The 21,193-nt window shown below is 46.1% G+C and overlaps 1 protein-coding gene and 1 long non-coding RNA gene across 5 annotated transcripts; one reads left to right on the plus strand and one right to left on the minus strand.

Moving 5' to 3' along the window:
- Positions 1–2,224: 2,224 nt before the first annotated feature.
- Positions 2,225–5,685, minus strand: Naa80 (N-alpha-acetyltransferase 80). Its single transcript, XM_065451501.2, has 5 exons — positions 5,447–5,685; positions 4,470–4,615; positions 3,937–4,012; positions 3,517–3,607; positions 2,225–2,537 (listed from the first exon to the last, which is right to left on the minus strand). The coding sequence occupies exons 1-5, from the start codon at positions 5,536–5,538 to the stop codon at positions 2,313–2,315; spliced, it is 630 nt and encodes a 209-aa protein (XP_065307573.1). The 5' UTR covers positions 5,539–5,685; the 3' UTR covers positions 2,225–2,312.
- A 94-nt stretch (positions 5,686–5,779) lies between these two features.
- On the plus strand, positions 5,780–15,557 carry LOC135917917 (uncharacterized). Of its 4 annotated transcripts, none has more exons than XR_011509162.1 (3): positions 5,780–5,937; positions 6,076–7,500; positions 15,442–15,557. It is a non-coding gene; the product is annotated as an uncharacterized lncRNA (long non-coding RNA). The 4 variants fall into 4 exon arrangements; XR_011509164.1 differs by having other exon boundaries at positions 5,795–5,937; positions 6,729–7,500; XR_011509163.1 differs by lacking the exon at positions 5,780–5,937 and having other exon boundaries at positions 5,948–7,073; positions 7,205–7,500.
- Positions 15,558–21,193: the final 5,636 nt, after the last annotated feature.

Here is a 21,193-nt window from a genome sequence, read left to right on the forward strand (position 1 = left end):
CGTTTTAGGACGCAAGTTTTAAAATATTTAATGTATGCTCCATTATTTGTACTCAATGAAGACATTGAGTAGCAAACTGTTCTCACAAAGCCAGTTTTTCTTGAAGTACATAAACTTCCTTAATATTCCCCAAAACAATTTGAAACGCAATATGCACAGGTACTCAAATTCAGCAGTAGGGGGTTCGAATGCGCAGATACGTGTGAATCATTCACAGTGATTAAAGCAGTGGAAACTATGCTGTGGTCAAGTAGAACTAGTCCTTGGCAATATTTGTACAAATTGGCAGGACAAGTATAGCTCGCGTTTGGGCTTCAAATGGTTAAAAAGATCCTATGAAGTTGTTTCCATGACGTTACCTTTTACATAGCTCTTTTCCAGACACTGAAAACAGCTTGTGAGATATGAAAACATTGACGTCGTTACACTCTTGCACGTGTGGATGGCAATGTCGCAGTCGTGTCGTGAAGGAGCAAAGACCACGGATCGATCACAAAACATGAAAAAGCAATTTAGCACTGAGTCCAGTGTATGTCAGCACCTTCATTATGAGGATCTAAATCTGCCTTGTCCCTAAATAAAGATAAGCCAGCGTTGAACATGGATGCAAACGCTCTCGATGGCCTTTTATTTTTATGATGAGCATGCAGGCCCTGTTCTTTAATACACAATTGAGGGCACTACAATACACATGTGTAAGCGCGCAGCGTCGTTTTCTTTATTTTCATTTTTTTTCTCACATTTCACAGGCTTTCTTCGGAGCCCAAAAAAAAAAAGCTATGTTAGAAATAACATCACGGAAATAACTTCACTGTGTGTTTTTAAGCATGCTCTACAACTTTTATGCTCAAACTTATCTCCTAAAAGAAATATTTTAAATATTGAATCATTAAATGTAATCAAATAGCTGACTGCACTTTTAATAAATATTGTAACTCAAGACAACTACGGAAAGTGCGCCCTGGTCAATTAGAATTCTGGGTTTTTACATGCCAAAACCACTGTGATTATGAGACACACTGTAGTGGGGGATTACGGATTAATTTTGACCACCAGGGTTCTTTAATGTGCACTGAATGCATGGTACATGGGTGTTTTTCTATTTCATCCCCACCGACGTGTAGCAGCCGCAGTCAGGATTTGTCGCTGCACCTTCATGCTTAGCAGCACAAGGTCAAAGCCACTACACCACCATGGTGGGTCTCATCCTTCTATGGTGTACCACTTTATGTTTAGAGTTTGGTTCAAGTTAAGTGAAACACCCGTTACATTGGGCATTATACATGGTTAAATAGTGTATATGTATCCCACGAAGAAAGGATGTGCACTCAAGGCAAGCTTTGGAATACGTAATGCATGCTATCCCCCACCCCATCGTGTCGGGAATTTTTGCAAATTTTAAAGTTTTCAGCTTGGCAGGTATTATTGCTTATATCAGTACCCACCAACAGCTGGAGGGTCTTGGCAGTAATGCACTAGTGTGCACAAGGAGTGTAAGCATACTAGAGTAAACGCACAGAGCATCATTTGAAGTAAGAAATTAAACAAGTTTAACAGTACTTTGGCTACCAACTTTACAGAGATGCTCAATTGAAAGTATTGATGTCTGATGAACTGGCATTGTACACTTGCCGCCATGTGATGGGGCAAGGTAGGCATAAGTTGAAAGACGTCGGAACAGCTGCGGGTTTACCGTGATGGAACCCAAAACTGTAGCGATGCGTGCCACTCGGAGCAATCAATCAGCCTACGTGTGACTTGTCATAAGAACTTCAACTATCATACACAATTCTTCTGTCATGCAAAAATTGCATACTTAACGAGCTTGTGTTTCATAGCATTGGCATAGACTTATTGTATAAATAGACATATTTGTATACATAAATGTGAAGGAACTGACATTCGACGACTCCCATTGAGTTACTTTGGTGGGTGCTAATAGAATTCATCACAGACGTAGATGTAAATTCTAGTTGCGGTCTAATTGGTGTTTAAAAGAGCGTTCTTTAACATTTAGGCTAGCAAAGCATTTTTATGTCATGATATTAAGCCGAAATGCCTCGTGGCATGGCTGACAATAGAAGACGTGAAGCTGAAAATCCAACCACGAATCTGTGTAAACCCCAAGATCGCAAACATCAAGCATGCAACCGATACTCTTGCCAAACAAAGTGTTATTTAAATCTATTAGTACATTATTTTTTATAAAAGACACCACACTTGATTTTTGTGTTAATTTAATCATTTATTGTAACAAAATTGATTGAGAGAACTTTTAATATAACAAATTCCAACTGCTCCACTAAAGCACTTCAGAGTTGTTTTGTCATCCACACCTGCTTAGCTGCTGTAATTTGCAGCGGCGATGAAAGTGGAAAAGGGGGAGGTGGAGGAGGTGGTGGCTGGTTTTCCTGCACTGAACAGACAACTTTTTGTGAATGCCCCTCATTGAACAGTTTGTCTTCAGTGAGCGATTCATTTGGTTTGCTGTCGAAGAGCCTGAGAAACCTGTCCATATGGTCCATTGTGCCTGAAATCTGAGAAGCGAAAAAGAAAAGGAAAAGGTTTATATTTATTTTTAGCATACTGGAAGACTTCAATGAAACTACTCACAAATTTTCAATGCACACAGCTCCATCCTACTGTTAACCAAAACAGGCACATAGCAGAATTGAAGAAGGCTTCTGTTCAATAAATCTCAAGGTTTAGGCCACAAAGGATCGATGGACTGAAGATATGTTGGTTACAATTAACCTATCGTGGTAGAACTGAGAAGCTGAGTGGGGGAAGTTGTGGTCCGTTTATTGTGGCTTTTCAGTGTAATAAGTAACCGACTAAGATCAATATATTGCAGATAATGAGCACCGCCATATAGTGCCACACTCATAGTTAGGTCATAGCACTGCCACAGTTGGTGACAGTGTCACAAGCACTACCCTGTCACAGTCATGTCATATGGCACAACTGTAGCAGCTGTGCGACTGTCACAGTATTGATAGCAGTCATCCTGTGTCATGAGCACTGTCATAGTTACAACAGTGGTCATCCCCTGTAACCCTTTTCTCGTAATTTGTTGCACTGTTTACCAACAGTTAGATATCGCTGTTAATTAGCTAGATTTCACGAAGAAGGCCTTACATGCTCAGGTTGCGACAACACTGGAATTGCATCAACTCTTTCTGGTCATATGATGCCTGTAAGAATACTGATGCTTTACAAGGGATGTCTGATGCAAAAAAAGCAAAGAGAAAAGCCAAAACTAACTTGAGACTTAATAGAGCCAGCACTTCTAGTTACATAATTTACATAGACTTGGTGTTTCAGATAAGAATGGGTCAAGCATGGTCATGTAAATAAGAAGCACCCCTTTGTTATAGGAATACATTAACCATCAGATGTAACCAACTAACCTACCAACTAGTTTTGTGAAACTGGTATTCTTAAAATCAACAGAACAAATGCATTGGCATACAACAACTGCAAGACGTAACAGGCTAGATGTCTAAAAGGTCTCACCCCACAAACAGGAGCGCATATTGTGTATCCAATGGCCGCGTAGAACTGTTCCTTGTCGTGTGTTGACAAGTAGCACCTTGTAAAGCCTTTCCTTAAAGAGAAGTACAAGACAATCAGTACGCAGATTGAGTGACTGATTGATTGTTTTGTGGGGTTTAATATCCCAAAGCAACTCCGAGGCTATCAGAGAAGCTGTAGTGAATTAAGCACTCCAGATCAATTTTGATAACTTCAATTATTTTACTTCCACTTTAATAATGTGAGTGTTTTGCATTTTATCTCCATTCAAATGCAGTGGCTGTGGCCAGGAATCGATTCCTTGACCTTATGCCCAGCAGCAGAACACCATAGCCATGACGGGTAATTAGTAACCGTGACGGGTAATCAGTAACCAGCACATGTGAAAGCTGAAACACTTACTTGCGAGCATACTCTTCAGTCAGCTTCATGACTAGCTTTCCAAAACCTTTTCCTCTCTCCTCAGGGATAACTATAACTGAAGAGAAAGATTCTTTATTACTGATTGTCATGATTATAACATAAAACGTTTTAAAGCTGCAGCTTGGGTTAATATGTTTTAGCCAGTGGATCGTGCACTTTTTTTTCTTCTAGGAGAATAAATGTCTAAGACACATGCCACTTGCAATGAAAAAATTAGAACGATGTGATAATTTGAACAAAGTGATGTTTAATAGTGTTCAGTGTAATTTGAGCAACATATATATGTGACATTTTTTAGCAGCAAGAGGCTTTTTTCTTCTGAGATGTAACCTAACACTTGAAACGGTAAAACTCGATAGAAGCAATAATAATGGGAATAAATGAATAGAGCTATATAATGAGTGTTGACAGTGAGTTACACGCATGTACTATTTCGGTGCAGCATGAGGCTTGTAGATGTATTCTGCGGCACCCGATTTGCTATCATCAGCGTTGAGCAACAAATCACTCACCAGACTCGACAAAGCACGCTTTATCATCGTGCAGCACACGGCAGAGCTTGGCATGGCCAACCACTTGACCATCCAAGCCCTCTTGGCATCTGACCAACGCCAGCGAGACGGGTAAATTGCTGCTGGACTTGATGAGGCTGTGGTACCTGCATAAGGACAGTCAATCACAGCATTTTATGGCGCTTAGATTTCTTCACAGTTTAACCTCCTAGAGATGTGACTTATTTTCAATGTTTAAGTAGGCCTGAATTTGAACTTTGCTTGGCGACACTACCCGAGAGCTCCTGATGAACTATTTTTCGAACAATTCGGTGCTAGGTGAACATATAGCCATTCTTGCAAAACGAAACTGTATGGTTTGGCGATAAACATTCCAATTAAGCTTACTTGCTTGTTGCTGCTGACTCAATTTCTTTAATATTGAAGAACGCTATACTAATGTGGCTTTGACAAACAGCAGCGGAGCTTATTAGAAATGTTGCCAAATAAGTAAGCGACGATTTTAAACAAGCTTCTACGTTAATATATGAGCACATATATAATCGGCTATTGCATCATGTGCGCAAAATATAAACTAGTGCTTTTGTGACCATATTATACGCAGCAAACGTTCCTGGAATTCAGCTTTGTCGGGCATAACTCGCTGCATCTAATAGAAATTAAGTAGCATAGCTTTTAGCATAGTATTACCGCCCCACTGATGCCGACTGCTAGCCGCCGAATTTGCATGTGTGTGCGTAGCTGGGAAGTAGCGGTAACGGTGGAACGGTATGCAATGCCATGAGACTCCTGTCGCTCATTACATCGTTACATTACAAAAAAAAAACGTTTACTTTCACAAAACGTAAAAATACAGTGTTTTGTCACAGTACCGACACGGCGAGAAACCCTCAATCAGTTTACTGACTTAAATGAGGACCGATCATGTCGTGGAAAATACTTTTTTTTTTTTTAACCGTAGGTTGAGATCTACGTACCGAGCTGCGTGACTGCGTTTCCATTCGTTGTTCAAGATGTTGCAACAGGCGTTTATGTATTCAGGATGATTGTGAAGCTCAACAAGTTCCATTGTGCCTTCATAACGAACTCGCAAGCTAAATTACACCGCGTCGACAAACTCGGATCGGCCGGTAAACCAATACGATTTCTGAAACAGCGACATAAACAGACGACGCGGGTCACTGCCACTGTAACGCGGGTTGCGTTTCGTTCTGGGCTTGGCTTGATTCACACTGGCTTCAAATGTGATAACAGTTTTCGTCAAAAATAGAAAGTGTCTGCGTTCACCCGGTGAACGCAGCGCAAGCGTTAGGTTCACCCAAACGTCACGTCCGGGACGCCACATCCGGTCTTTGTTTTTTGACGTCTGTGATGTCACATTCGGCCTTTTTGGCGGCATAATATGGCATATGGCAGGCTCGGAGTGCACGAAGCGGTGGATCGCTTATTTTTCGGGCTTTTGCTTCTCGTAAGTATACTTCGGCTTTGCGTTTGATGTGCATCTACTACGCGTAGCTAATCTTTCGACTGCATGATGCCATATATAGGTGTTCTGTGATGATACTTTATAGCCAGGTTCCTCACGAGCTTTTGTGATGCATTGCAGGGACCGCCACACCGGCCAGCCAGTGCTACAGTGTCCTAATGCAGAGAACGTATATTACACGGAACTGCGCTCCTTCAGAGTTATTTAGAGTCTTTGTCAGAAGCACGTAACAGTAACATTACTTGGTTACGGTGCTGCTACATGGCAGAATATTTGAATGGCAGATGTCCCGAGTGCGGCATGTAAGTACGTACGTACGCGCGCTTGTTTAGCCTAAATAAGAGTTTCTATTGTTCCCCAATGGAAATGCACATTCCTGATGCATGGTTCAGATCTGCCGGTTAAGGGCGGTAGTGAATAAAGTCACCAAATTGCGGCCTCGTTGCGGTCTCGCATTGCGGCCTCATTGCACGGTCGGGAAAAATTGCTTTAGAACCAAAATTTCGCTGCGCTGTCAGTAGCCATTCACTGATAAGCTTTCTCCGCAGCGTAATGCTCAGTGCAGATGTGATGGGGGTTGTGTGTGCGGTCGGTATGTGACCGATATTCCTGAACGCAGTGTCATTCAGCGATGTGCACACCTGTGGCTGATTGTAGAATGTGGGCTGTGACAGGAGTGATGGGGACCATGCTCCTGCCTCGGCCAAGGTTGCAGCGATTTCAGAGCTGCAGGGAGCGCCCAGGCAGAACCTAATCTTGGCCCTATGCTGCAGCTCCAGCTTCTTGAGACGGGCACGTGGTAGTGCCACGAGTGGGAGGACGTACCGCAGGCGTGAGGTGGCTACTGCATGGTACAGCCGCAGAGCCCACCTAGTGGTGCAGCTCTGTCCTCGGGCAACAAGCTGGGAGACTGCCTTGTGGACCCGGAGGACCTGGACATGCAGGGTCTTGACAGCAGGCAGCCAGGTCAGCCGGTGATCAACGTGTAGCCCCGGGTACGTCACTGCCGGGCTTCAAGGTTGCCTTCCAGTTGCAGCTGTGCAGCGGGCGGTTGCTCTTGGGTGGAGCAGCATGGCCTCCGTCTTCCTTGCCGAGATGGCAAGGCCAATGCAGCTCAGGTAAGCAGCGGCGGTGTCGAGGGCTCTTTGCAGAGCCGAGCGCGCACTGCTGTGGCTGTGTGGTGGATTTCGCACACATAGGGCGATGTGGTCCGCGTTGATGGAGGTATTCACGTGGTTGTGGGGGTCAGTCTGCAGGACAGCAGGCAGTCGGGCCAGGTTGAACATGAAAGGGCTCACCACTGATCCTTGTGGGACGCCCTCTACCAAATAGGTCCAGGGCCTGCTGAACGACTGGATAGGGCAGGCCGTCAAAGGCCCCCTTCATGCCGATAAGCACCAGGAGCACGGCGTCACCGCAGGCCTTGGCCTCTTCCAGCGTGGAGACCACGTCCACGATGGAGTCCGCACTGCATCAGCTCCGCCGGAAGCCTATCTGCTCATCGGCCAGAAAGCAATGGCCTCCATCAGCTTGCAAGCAGCAGAGGTGAGTGAGACTGGCCGATAGGAGCTCACGTTTTTCAGCCGGCCTTCAGGATGGGGGCCACGTAGGCTGTGCGCCATGACTCCGGCACCTGCCCTGACTGCCAGATGTTTAAGCAGTCAAGCAGGTGCAGCTGCTCGCTGGCGGCCAGGTTGCGAAGCATTTGGGTTCCTGGTGCACTGGGCTCCTGGTGCACTGCGATGCTTGGAGCTCGTGCAGTGTCAGCGGGTCCTGGTAGATAGCCATAACCTGGCTCGATGGCCACCCTGGGTGGTGAGAGAGAAGGGAAGATGGAAAGGCAGGGAGGTTAACCAGGCTGAGTCCAGTTTGCTACCCTACACGTGGGGAGGGGAATGGGGAGTGAAAGAGGAAGAGAGAGAACTTAAGTGTAGGATGTCTATAGTCGGGCACTCAAGTCTGTTGCCCTCAGGCAGCGAAAAAGTGCTCGGACTGCTTTCTGGGCCAATGAACTGTGAGGCCAGGCTCCCAAGACTGGATGACAGGCCATTTACAGAAGCGAAGACCCTCTGTGGTGGTTGTGCAGGCAGCTAGGCAGGCTGACGGAAGGCTGCCCTACCTTCAGGATGGCTGCAGTGCGTGGTACAGCCAGCACAAACTGGTTGGCGAGGAGCTCCGCAAGGGCCTCTTCGCTGATGCTCAGCGTGATGGCCACGGCGAGGACAGGTTGTAGGCTTCCTCTCCTGCTGGTGAGGGATTTGAGCAGTCTCCAAGCCAGGGGTCCCCTGGACCTGCCCTCGATGGCAGAGCAGAGGCTCCTCCTGCGCCGGGCTTGGCGTCTGCAGCGGGCAGCTGCACGTCTGTACTCGGTCCAATGCTCTGCCTTGCCCGTCCGGATTGCTCCACGCTCCATACGGCGCCTGGAGGCACGAATGTTGAGCAGGTGGAGGTCTGGAGCGGGGGTATCTGGTTGGGTAGAGCACTGAATGGTGGCAGCCTGAGCACAATCCACGATGGCGCTCAGGAAGTCACGGCCATCGTCCAACTTGCTGCAGTGCTTCCGGAACAGGGACCAGTCTGTGACGTAAGTTCTTGACCTAGGCCTTCTCCCAGACCTGGGGCTGATCGCAATAGGGAAGTGGTCAGATCCCCATTTGTCCGAAGTTGTGGCCCAGGAGTAGGAGCACTGCTCAGTGTTGAGGGAGAGGTCAATGGCCGTGCGAGCTCTGCGGTAGACGTAGGTGGGCTCCCTGGTGTTCCAAGGTCAGCAGGCCAGCTCAGCTGATGGCATCTGTGAGGCCTTTGCCTCAGCGGGTGCAGCTGCGGCTTCCCCAATCCGTGTGGTGTGCGTTGAAGTCACTGCACATAACTGTATGCCCACCAAGGCGAACAGCCAGCTGGATGAGGCTGGAGGGATCCCACGGCTTTCCTGGACGGATGCAGATGCTCGCCACAGCCGTGTCCTGGCTGCCAAGGCGTACCACAACGGCGCATGACTCCAAGGGGCCACCGGCAATGTCAGCAACAGGTAGAACAGCACGCGCCAGGGTGCTGCGGACATAGATTGCCGTGCATGGCTTTCCTGGCTTATGGACTCCATCTAGGCAGGGTGCCGCAGTGCAACTGCGTGTGGCACAGGTGGTGGCACCCGAGTAGTCGGGAAGCCGTAGGTTCTCGGCCACGGCATATGTCTCCAGCAGTGCGAGTACCGTATAGTGCGGAATATAGGTTGAGGTTTTTTCCCAAAAATATTACTAAACGTTCACCCCTTGACTTACATACCGGCCCTTGGCACAGCATGAATAGTCGTCTGGCAGCATGTAGGAGCGCAGACCTTTCGGCATCCACATTGTTATCACCCCCTTGGTGACCGACGCGGCCCAACTCGTGGGCGCTGCGCGGTTCTTTATTCTGACGAAGTTCTTTATTCTATGGCGCAGTGCACCCGGAGCTCAAAGACAGGGTGGCGGATTTTGTCCGCGAGCATCGTGCCAGATCTTTGCCAGTCACAGCAGAACTCATCTGCATCAAAGCTATTGAGATCGCCCGAGAATCCGGACTGCCCAAGGAACAATTCAAGGGCTCCATTTATTGGGTTCGTCGCTTCATGCAACGCAAGGGATTCGCACTTCGACAGCGCAAATCAATCTGGCAGAAGCAGCCAGAGGCATACGAGGACAAGTTGGTCGAATTCCAGCGCTATGTTATCCGTCTCCGGCAGCAGCATGGCTACATGTTGGTACAGATCGGCAACGCTGATGAAATGCCGGTGTGGTTCGACATGCCGTCGCTCACCAGTGTGCGAACGCGGCACAAAAGAAGTCGAGCTTCTTTCTACGGGGAACGAGCATTCACGGTGATGCTCGCGTGTACTGCAGATGGCAGAAAGCTGCCCCCATACATAATATTCAAGAGGAAGACGCTGCCGAAAGAGGCTTTCCCACCGGATGTCGTTCGCGTGAATGAAAAGGGCTATATGGACGAGGCCCTCATGCTCAATTGGATTAAGACCGTCTGGAATCGGCAACCAGGGGCACTCTTGCGGTGTCCGAGCATGCTCGTCTTGGATGCCTTTCGCGGGCACTTGACTGCAGGATTGAAGCTGGCACTCCGCGACGGGAGGACGGAACTCGCCGTCATTCCGGGAGTCATGACGTCAACACTTCAGCCACTGGACGTCGTGCTCAACAAGCCTGTTAAAGACCGTGTCCGTGAACAATATAATCAGTGGATGGCCGGCGACAACCTGATGACCCCAACCGGCCAGCTGCGCAGGCCGCCTCTCGGCACTGTGGCCACATGGGTGTCGCAGGTTGTGCTCGCTGCCCGACGATACGGTGGTGTGGGCATTCAAGAAGTGTTGCATAAGCAAGAAGTGTTGCAAAATTTTTTGCATAAGCCAGGAACGCACACAGGAGTCCAAAGAACTTTGTCACCAGGAGAAAAAGTTACAGCACAGTGGGTCGAGTCGTAACGAAACTTGCGAGCGTCCTGGGAGACGTCGGTGTTAAGCGGGGCGAGGCGTCTGCACTCTGCGAGGCGAGACACAAACTGTTCCAAGAAAGGAACTGATGGGGGTACAGGAGTCGAAAGGAATGATACATCAAGAATGAAACTTGGTGAACAGCCATAGATGAAGAAAAAATGTTAAAATCCAGTGGTACGTTGCGTAGCCATGTTATAGGCGAATGTCATGAACGACAGGATTGCATCCCCGTTCGTGTGGCCAGGGTAGATGTACAGTCGCATGCAATATGACTTGCAACACTCTTGTTCGTTGTTGAAGGGGCTCCACGGCTGCGCAGCAGCTCTGACATTCGAAATAGCAGTTTAATAGACACCACTAATTGAAGCTGTGTTTCGGTCTGGAACTTACCATGTGTCTGCACAGCCGTACAGCCTTGGAACCCCTTCAACCACGGGCACCGGTGTTGCAATTCATATTGCACGTGACTGTACATCGCAATCATCAAGCTGTTGGTCTGCGGATGGTAACTGGAAGTCGTCTTGCGAATTGTGTTAGAGGCGCACAGAACTTCGGTAAGGATAGAAGAGAGGAAGACTGCTGCGGTCACTGAGGAGAACGCGCGGAGCGCTGCGTTGTAAGATAATGTTGTGTAGAAAGAAATCGGCGACTTCAGCAGCAGTCCAGGATGGTAGAGATGCTGTCTCCGCATAGTGTGTTGGATGGTCTATGGACGTTGCAATCCATGTTTTCGATTTCCATGTGAGGTCATGGCAAGAGGACCGTACAAGTCTATTCCAACTACTTCAAAAGGCGAAGCGGGACAAGGCAGAGGTTGTAAAGAGCCAGAAGGAGCTGTTGCGTTTGCTTTGACAATGAACGCAGGGTGCAACATACTTTGCAACGGCTGAAGATGGGCCAGGCCAGGAGCAGCAACTTCATATTCTGTTGTAAGTCTTGTGGTAGCCTAGAGGACCAGTCGTCGCATGATCGTGAAAGGCTTCAAGCACCTCACATTGCAGAGAACATGGTATGACCGGGACCCATTTGTTGCCATCGATGTGATAAATGTTGCGATGTAAAACCCTATTGTGCAGCTTGAATTGATTAAGTTGTCGACGAAGTCAGGCGTTTGGAGGTGATGAAGAATCTTCCATGCGTTGGAGAATAGTTCAGCAGTATGGGTCGATGCGTTAGTGGGACACAAGGACAGATGGGCTGTTGTGTCTTAGCCATTCGAGGGCTACAATGGGTAAAGCCGATGAAGAGGACTCAGGACGTACACAATCGCGGAGAGGTTATGGTGAATCGTCATGATTCGACAGAGGGTAGCAAGAGAGAGCATTGGTGTCTTGATGCTTCTTTGCAGCCCTGTAGGTGACATTGAAATCGTACTCCTGTAGGTGAAGCACACAGCAACCCAGGTGACCTGATAAATTCTTTAGCGATGAAAGCCAGCACAGTGTGTTATGGTCGGTAACAACTGTGAAATGGCGGCCATGAAGACATGGGTGAAATTTTTGCACGGCCCAACAGCAAAGCACTCCTGCTTGGTTATGGTGTAGTAATTTTCTGCACTGGTTAGTGCACGACTAGCCTAAGCAATTACCGTATTTACTTGCATAATGATCGCACTTTTTTGTCAGAAAAATTGACGCAAATTCAGGGGTGCGATCATTACGCGGGTTAAATTTACCGCGAAAAAAAAAATTTTTTTTTTTTCGTTCCGCGTTTGCTGCGAGATGTGAGATTGCGGGTGCGGGACACCAAAACAAAAATGGCGGCTGGCGGAGCAAGCCGAACGCGCCGAACGCGATGTTTTTTTCTTCTCGTGAGTACATTACGAGCATTGAAACAGTTTCTTCCATATCAGTGATGAATAATATCGTTAATATCGGCAAGTTTGCGGCAATAACGTAGCCATGTCCACTTTGAGGGGACAGAAAGAAGTGGGCGCGCTTAGCAGCCAGTGACATATAAACACATGACGGGCATGCTGCGGAAACTGCGGCATCTGTCTTCACTACTATTCTAATACGGCACGTTTCCGCTAAGGGTGGGCGAATATCTTAGCTGTGTTACAAGCGTCGGCGTATGAATAGGGTACACTTTTAACGTATCAGAGTAAACATGGCTAATATCATTGCCGCGCGCGATTTGTTGCGTGCTCACGAGTGCAAAAGCAGATGAAAAGAATCGAAATGCGCCTTTATTGTTTTTGTTGACATCAGCCATTATAAAGCCAATCCATAATAAAGGCAAGTTTGGTTGTACCTCATTTTGTCATAGAAGTGCGGAAAGTGATGAAAGTAATGAAATGAGGCATCTACTTAAGAATGTTTAGTGCGTGCAGGCCGCTTGGCTTGTCTTAAAGAGTCGTTCGCGTAGCATTCGACAGGTGGTAAGCGCGATCATTATTCGCTAGACTTAGCACACGACATATCGCTGCGACAAGTTCGGGGTGCGATCATTACGCGGGAAATAAAAAAAATCAAATTTTGACGACAAAATTTAGGGGTGCGATCATTACGCGAGTGCGATCATTATGCGAGTAAATACGGTACTCGTTCGCGGAATGTGTTGTCGCATTGTAGTAGAATGGCACCGAGACTGACTGCTAGCGTCGGTGTGAAAGATGGTGGGCGCGGTTGAATCAAAGTGGCGCAGTACTGGGTCTGACGTCAGGGCATGTTGCAAAAGCAGGAAAGCATGTTCACATTCGTCGGACGAAACAAAGGGTGCATTACTGGGGAGGAGTTGATGGAGCAGGGACGTAAGTGTAGCGAAGTTGCATATGAAGTGCCGGAAGAAGCAAGTCCAAGAAAACTGTGCATGTCTTTTTGACGCAGTGGACACAAAATTCGAGGATGGCAGTAAGCTTCTCGGGGTCCGGACAAATACCTTCTTTGCAGACTATGTGCCCCAGAACTTTGATGGCCTTGCTGGCCAAACTGCATTTGTGTGTGTGTGTGTGTGTGTGTGTGTGCGCGCGCACACACACACGCGCGTGTGCGTGTGTTGAGCTGCAAACCAGCATTTGCAAGACAGGCAAGGACTTCATCAAGATGTTGCAAATGTTGTGAGAACATGGTTGAAAACACAATGTCGTCGAGATAGCACAGACAGGTTTTCCATTTCAAGCCACACAAGACTTATCGATCATGCGTTCGAATGTGGCAGGCACATTGCAGAGTCCAAAAGGCATCGCACTGAACTCGTAGAGCCCATCAGGGGTAGCAAATGTCGTTTTTGCTTTGTCGGATTTGGACATTGGTATTTGCCAGTAGCCTGGTCTAAAGTCAAGGCTAGAAAAATACTCAGCACCATGGAGTGAATCTAGTGCATCATCCATCCGTGACACGGGGTGAACATCTTTGCGCACGATTTTGTTCAGCGCACGGTAACAGACGCAAGAACACACTGAGCTGTCTTCGTGACAATTGCAACGACATGAGTGTCAACAGCTCAAGTGGCAGTTGATCCACGAGGCAACAGTTGGGGTTCGATTTGGTTTATTGCAGTAAGCAATGCAGAACCCTCAGAGAAGCGAATAAGGCCAGGGGTAATCAGAATTGCTCGAGATAGGGTATGGTCATAGGGTAGAATGAATACGCCGCCATCCACAATGTTACAGGAGTTGACACCTATAATCTTTTCTCTAGGTGGCCAAAGAATGTAATCGGAAGAGGTGACGAGATGAATGCATTCTTCATGGTTAGGAAGAGAATTGCCAGTGGCATCATCCAGTTGTGTGAGGCGCTGACGACAAGAGATAGAAGCAAACGCCAAAGATAAGAAGTCCCACCCCAAGATGAGTTCATGGGTCACTCACGAAATACCGCAAAAACAATGTGGTGAAGAATTTAGTCTATGGACACACGAACAGGACACGGTGCGATTGGACGAATAATAACCTTGGCCGCTGCACAAAGAGAAAGGCCGGAGTAAGGCAATTCTTGTGTTTTATAGAGTCCCAAACAGTCACATGGCAATAATCGCCAAGCGTCTTGTAACATGGAGCCTCCTCAGAATTGCGCCAAGCAAAGATGATGGATGCAGCCAGTCTTGCCAGATAACTACATTTTGACTATTCTGTATTGTTTGCATTTTTTGTGTAAAAGGAATTGTCGCAGAGAGTTTTATCTTCAGTGGCCTTCAGTTGACGTCATCTGCTACAACTAGCACATAAGTTAACTCCATAGCACCACTAGGATGGAGACATTGTGTCGTGGGGTGCTTCCTTAAAAGTGGACAAGAAGATTCTAAAGGAAAAGTGTGAGATGGTCACAGTAATAACCAAGGCATTTGGCATGGGAATGACCCAGCTATGAAAGTATTATCAGATGTGGACAAGCATATAATACTAAATGGCGCCTTGCACGAGTCCCAAGTGTCAAATGTAATGAGTATTGTGCATTGAAAGGGCCAAAAATGTTTTGTACATGCAAGGGAACACTATGGGCATTTGATAACAGTTGCTTAGATGTACTACATTAACAGGAACCAAACGAACTCCCTTAGACATAAGCATGCAGCAAATTCAAGGACTAGATGAAGCTTCAAAGAAGTAACTGCATTTCATGTAGGATAGGTGTGAATGACCTTTGTGCACGAGATCAGTGACAAAAACACTAAATGAATGCAGTACAGTGTCTGTATCATATCTTGTGCAGACCAAACTAGCCTGGAGTTTCAGCGTTCCTTGTCAGTTCATTTAAATAGGCACTACATTGTTCAAAGTGCAATATTGTTCTACAAAACATAATATGCAAGATGTAGCATGCTAACCCTCGTGGCTCAACAACTACTGAACCGAAACCTCAATGAGCAGTGAAGCTTCCTTGTAATTTTCATCGTAACCATACTTTCGCTCTTGAAAGTGAACCTCTTTAGTGAATTTGCTTGTGTATTAATTTTTCTTTAGCCAAGTATTTTTTATACATGTTAATGTCTCAATCCTGCTTTTTCTTTCCGGGGCTAAAACAAAATGCCTCTTATTTCACTTTGATCTTTTGACCTAGGAAGCCATCATCTGGTGCTGTGTACAGCAAGCACATGCTTCGGGCAAGGAGGGAGCCAGCACCATATCTACATCAGCAAGAACCTCGGAGCTCAAAATAAACAATTTCTGTGCAAATATCTGTCTTTTTATACTTCCAGCATGAATTAATAAGTTTCTTTTGCCTTCACATGCAGGAAGGTTTATAGGAATAAATAGTGACTGTTGAATGCCCAGGAAAAGCCTTGAAGCCATTCTACTTGTACATTGATAAAGTACATGTGTACTTGAACTTTACAGTACAGAAACGAAAGGCACAGTAACAGGCAAAATGCTCGGGGCAGCAGTCGTATAAATGGTAGATGAACACAGCTAATTGTGCTGTCCAGTTTCATTCAGTTTGACCAAGTGTTGCAAGAATTGCCTTCAATATGAATCATTCAGTTTAGCCAGCTAAAGTCGAACTCGTACAAACTTTGGAATGTCTGCTGGGAATTTTAGCATAAATGGTATGTGTGCATTCTTCAGCAGCACCACAAGCCCAGTAAGGTTTTTGCGTTACTGTCCCTCCTCCCTTGGGGTTATTGCAGTGTCTACTTCAAGTGCTTGAGGGTATAATGGAAAATGACTCCATTCTCCAATGAGAAGGCTATATAAATATGTAGGACAAGAGCTTGTAGGCCTGGTTATAAGCATGAATTAGATACGTATAGACCAAAGGCAATATGAATACAATATGTTAAATTGCATCCATATGTGGGAACTGCCCACATCAAAGGAAAGAAAGTGCAATACTTGCAACCTACCAACATAAACATCAGTCTAGGGAAGGATTCTGTAAGGATCCACTAAGTGGACTGTTTCAGCACACACTGATTAGGTAGAGCTATAAGCTGGTAGAGCAAGTGGCAATCATCACCATGGGCTCTCGTGCTCTATTCATTCAGCGTGTACTGGAATGGACAGTCCACTTAGTCAACACTTACAGACTAGCCCCCTAGGGCTGTGGAAGCACGCAGTATATTAAGCTTAAGTCTGGAGTGCTACCTTCTGTTTATGTGGCAAGTCCTCCTGTTTACCTGTTCCTTTCAACTGAGAGCTGAGCACGGCCTAGGTTAAGTCAGAAAAAGCAACCAGCGTCCATAGAATTCAAACTATTACTATTTGCCCTATATAAGGGGACAGTGAAGCCTAAAATGACACTTGACTTGGGCCATATTTTTCGCGATATGCCCGAGAATATTGGGATTTCCCATCAATTTTACCCTTCCTACATCACATAGTGAACAACCTGAAAACTTAACACTGTTGCGCAGAGCGATGAAGGGTCAGGATTTGAGCGAGAAAACAACACATGACACCTGAGCGCAAACTATGAACTGGTTTATTTTTCTGCAAGTGAAGCGTACATAAAGCCTACACGCATGCACAGGAGTCCTCTTCCTGGTCTACCTACACCCTCTATTGTCAGTGATTGTGCTAATCTCTTTATTGCTGAGTGAAATAGACGGCGGGCTGACACATGAGCCCTGTGGGTCCACCTTGAAGTTGTATGCTTCCACGACTTGTCTTTTCCTTTGGTTCCTACTTTTCAGCAGAATCATTGCCTTGTGATAATCACCAGTTGATAGTTTGTGCTCAGGTGTCTATTGTTTTCTCGCTCAAGTCCTGTCCCTTCGTCACTCCGCACAACAGTGTTAAGTATGTTGAACCAACTAGCACACTGCACAATTTTCCTGATCTTGAAAACAATTGTAAACTAAAGTCCGTGAGAAACAAAGTGTTCTGTCATGACATACAGATTTATGCATGATCACTTTGCTATATAAAAATACAATTTTAGCCAATGTTAACGAAGAGCTTCACTTCTGGAGTTCACTTAAATAATGTCTGTGATGCATTGTGACAGTACGAGGTCCTGGAGATCCTACTGTGGAGATATGTCAACATTGAGCCTATTCCTGTTTAATGTATGGATAGATGCCTTCACGAAGAGTTGGAGAAACTGCACAATACAATGTTTTATATCACATGTAATAATTATGCTGTGATAAAGTGTACACGCTGAGCTTAATGTTTTAGAAAAGCTCAAGAAAAGGCTCCAGAATAGGTATGATGGATAGGCAACCTTTTATTTGGCTCTCTTCATAGCGAAATCTAGACGCATCACCTCAGCCACACTTAGTAAAATCTGTGGGCTCGTACTGCCCATGCCTTTACTGCACAAGTTGCCTTGGTGCTCCCAGTCTTGACACGTAACACTTAAGCACACTCTCATGCACGTGTTTGTTCCAAAGCTACAGCTGCTAACTAAAGTAACTCCCACATGCGATTCTGTAACTCTAGACCTAACTGCAAAAACGCATGCAGTACTACGAGTTTGGCATGGAGTCCACATGACATGTGCACAACTTTAAATTTCGTATAGGCAACAGATAACTGGTAACCTGTTAGAGTAACAAAATGGATGCCAAGGAAAATTCACCCAAAGCCTTAGGCAGGAAAATGAGGTGTTGTGATGAGATAAATAGCAATCACATTTGATCGACTGACTAAAAGCTGGCAGGGGTATTGCATTTGACATGATTGAAATGAGCTGCAGCATGGCATGGTAACTGTGGCAGCCTTTACATGTACAATGCCGCGCTCTCTGAATTACACTTATGTGCATCCATATGCTGCAGCGACCAACTGTTCTTATTCAAGAAAGCCAGGTTTGTGGTTCAGCACACATCATACGCTGGCAAACTCACTGATGAGTCAACTCCCTGAGATCATCCCATGAGTCTGAGTGAGCCCAGCTGAGCAGTATTTTGGCGAGTTTGAGCCCGAGTGAGCTCGGCTGAGTAGTATATTCTTATGAGTTCAAGTGAGCAGCTAATTTTGGCGAGTCTAAATAGTGAGTTCCGATTATTTTGCCAACATATATATGGTCCGTGTACTTTCGAAATTCAGCTACGACACTTGCGCATAGGTTGGAAATTAAGCTTCTCGCCAAGTGACTACTGCATAAATGATCATAGAGCTAGCGAAGAACGATACGCCTTATTGATGCAGCGTGCCGCGCGGGATCCATGTGTGCAGCGTGCCAGTGGATGGGTGCGTGTTTGGGAAATTAGGGGGTTTCGACCCATCCACAGATAATTTACATAATACCTTTCTCCATAGTGTATTATTGCGATAGCAATTTTTGGACACCCTAAGCGAATTTTCGCCATCACCCTGATGTTTGGTTTAAAGTCCAAGTGTGACAAAAATTATAGTGCTCCGTTGCATCCCACATGCTGGGGTTAATTGCGAATGAAAGGGTGCGATTGTGAGCCGAGAAGGATGGCAGCTTTATGCGCGCTGTCCACGTCCCGTGATCAAGTGCGCGCTAGGGTCAGAGAGCGCGCGACGTCTCTTGCCTGGCCGTGCCCGTGCATATGGCTTTACGGCCCGCGCGTGCCACATTTTTTAAAAGTAATTTGCGGCCGGTGTAAAGGCGGCAAGCCGACGTGGCTGCTGGTTTCACGAGTGTCAATTGGAAGTAGCGATATCTAAGTTTCGGGCGAAACTTAGAGAACAGTGACTTCCTTAGAGGGGCCAAAATTTTGGGGCGCATGAGCGGCACGTATAGTAGAATGCAGTGTTCTATTGTAAAAAAAAAATTGATGTAACAAAATAGAGTGCTGAGTGTTACGTCTTTGTTACATCAAGGTTCAACAAAAATTAAGCGCTGGAAATCAGCGCTGGACGCACATGCAACTCCATACTCCACAATGAAAACATTTGAGAAAATATTTTTTTTAAATACTTTGTACATTTGTATAAATACCTGCGGATATTCCTCTGGTTTAGCCTAATTATGTGCTGCCTACTTAACTTACTGACGCAGCATACGTATCATTGCGAAATTTATAATTTTTTGCTTTTAGAAAAAGCATCGAGTTATTGAATTTTGCGAACAGAAAAAAAATTGCAACTTCCAATATAGCGCGCTTCCTAGGCTATTAAATAGCTACAATGTTCAAGGAACGTACTGTTTCCATGAGTGGTTTACTCATGCAGTAAGATGTACTGCTCCTACACCTTGTAATAAAAAGCATATGCATCGACACATAGCAGCTGATATTCTTGCTTATTTTCTCATCACAGAGGTAGATGGGGCACATGAACCAATATGCTCACACAAATCAACGTGACAAACTACTGCGGAGACATGGCAACGAATTCTTTGTTTACCTTGCACACCACAAGTGCGAGGTTTGCGCATTAATTTGACTTCATGAAACCCTATTTATACTACAGGCTTTACGGCAATGCTTGCATGCAGTGCGGTGAAGCGCTCGACGAAACTGCACATATTATATGATTTGTTTGATATTAACTCGAGATGCAAACGTTTGTTCAGGCAGGCAAGGAATGTTTCCATTCACGCAGCGCACCAAAATAGCGAGGTATATGCATTGATCTGGTTTCATGACATCGTACTTTTGCCACTAGCTTTACGGCAGTGCTTGTGTATAGTGCTGCGAAGCACGACGGAACTGCACGTTATTATAAGGTGTGCTTGAAATCCACTCGAGATGCAAACGTTTGTGCAGGCAGGAAACGAATGATTTAATTCACGCAGCACAACACGAGAGCGCGCTCTATGCAGTCCTTTGATTGAATAAAACTCTATTTCTGCCACGGGCTTCACAGCAATGCTTGTGTAGAGGGCTGTGAAGCTCGACGCAGCTATAACATCCCACAGTACACCCGATTTTTACCGAGTTTCTTTTAAAGGGCCCCTCACAGGCTACATAACAAATTTTGGTTATACACTGAAAGTTGTTACGTGCCCTCTAAGAAGTGTTCTACCGCAAGCATTTTTCAAATTGGTTCATTACCAGCAGATAGAGAATGATTGAAGTGCCGCGAACGCATGATTTCAGGAGGCGAGCGTCGCCGCCTATATAAACACTCTCTCGACATTCCCCGTTTCGCCTGTGTAAGCAAATTTCCTTCACTGCGTTCTCCCATACCGGAGCCGAGGGGTCGCGGCGGGTATACCCTGCCGTCTTCTTTTTTTCACCGTCACCGGCACACTTCCGGTGACGGTGTCGCGCGAGCTGTTGCGCTTGTCTCGTTTCCTGTAGCGGACGATAGTGCGCGCTCTACACGAGAACACGTGATTAGCGGTATAAGTCAGTGCCCCAGCACTGAGGCAAACGCGAGAGGATAAAAGAGCATTCATGATCGCAATGCTGGAACACATGTAGACAATGACGTATAGTTTCGTTCTCTGCGCGCGTGCAAACGTCGGGAAAAGGAGACGAAACGGAAATTCATCTCTCTTGCTACAGTGCGAAGTAAAACAAAAGCACCCAGACATTCGGGTTGTATTTTTCATTATTTCTCTAAACTTTAATTAGTTCACTGCAGCAACAGATTCAACAAATAACTGATGCTGCCTTGAATCTAAGTCACGTGTCACTCTGAGTGCCATCACAGCACAGCCTGTGCTCCTATGCAGCAGCAAAGTTACGGGCATTCATCTGCTTGCTGCTGCGATAACATTATCACACTTGAACTCAGAGGTACGATTTTTGTTGTGTGAGGTTATAGATAGCCAGTAGACTACTTGTCTGATGTTAAATGCTATGACCCACTGGCAATCCACGATGCACTCAACGAAAACGTTTTTATGCTGTGTGTGGCGTGACTCACCAGTGACCCACACGCAAGAATTCTTGCTCTTGTGTTGCCATCTGAGGTTTGAAATTGCAACTAATATATATTTTTATTGC

Source organism: Dermacentor albipictus, chromosome 10, assembly GCF_038994185.2.
Source record: "Dermacentor albipictus isolate Rhodes 1998 colony chromosome 10, USDA_Dalb.pri_finalv2, whole genome shotgun sequence".
NCBI classification, from domain to species: domain Eukaryota; kingdom Metazoa; phylum Arthropoda; class Arachnida; order Ixodida; family Ixodidae; genus Dermacentor; species Dermacentor albipictus.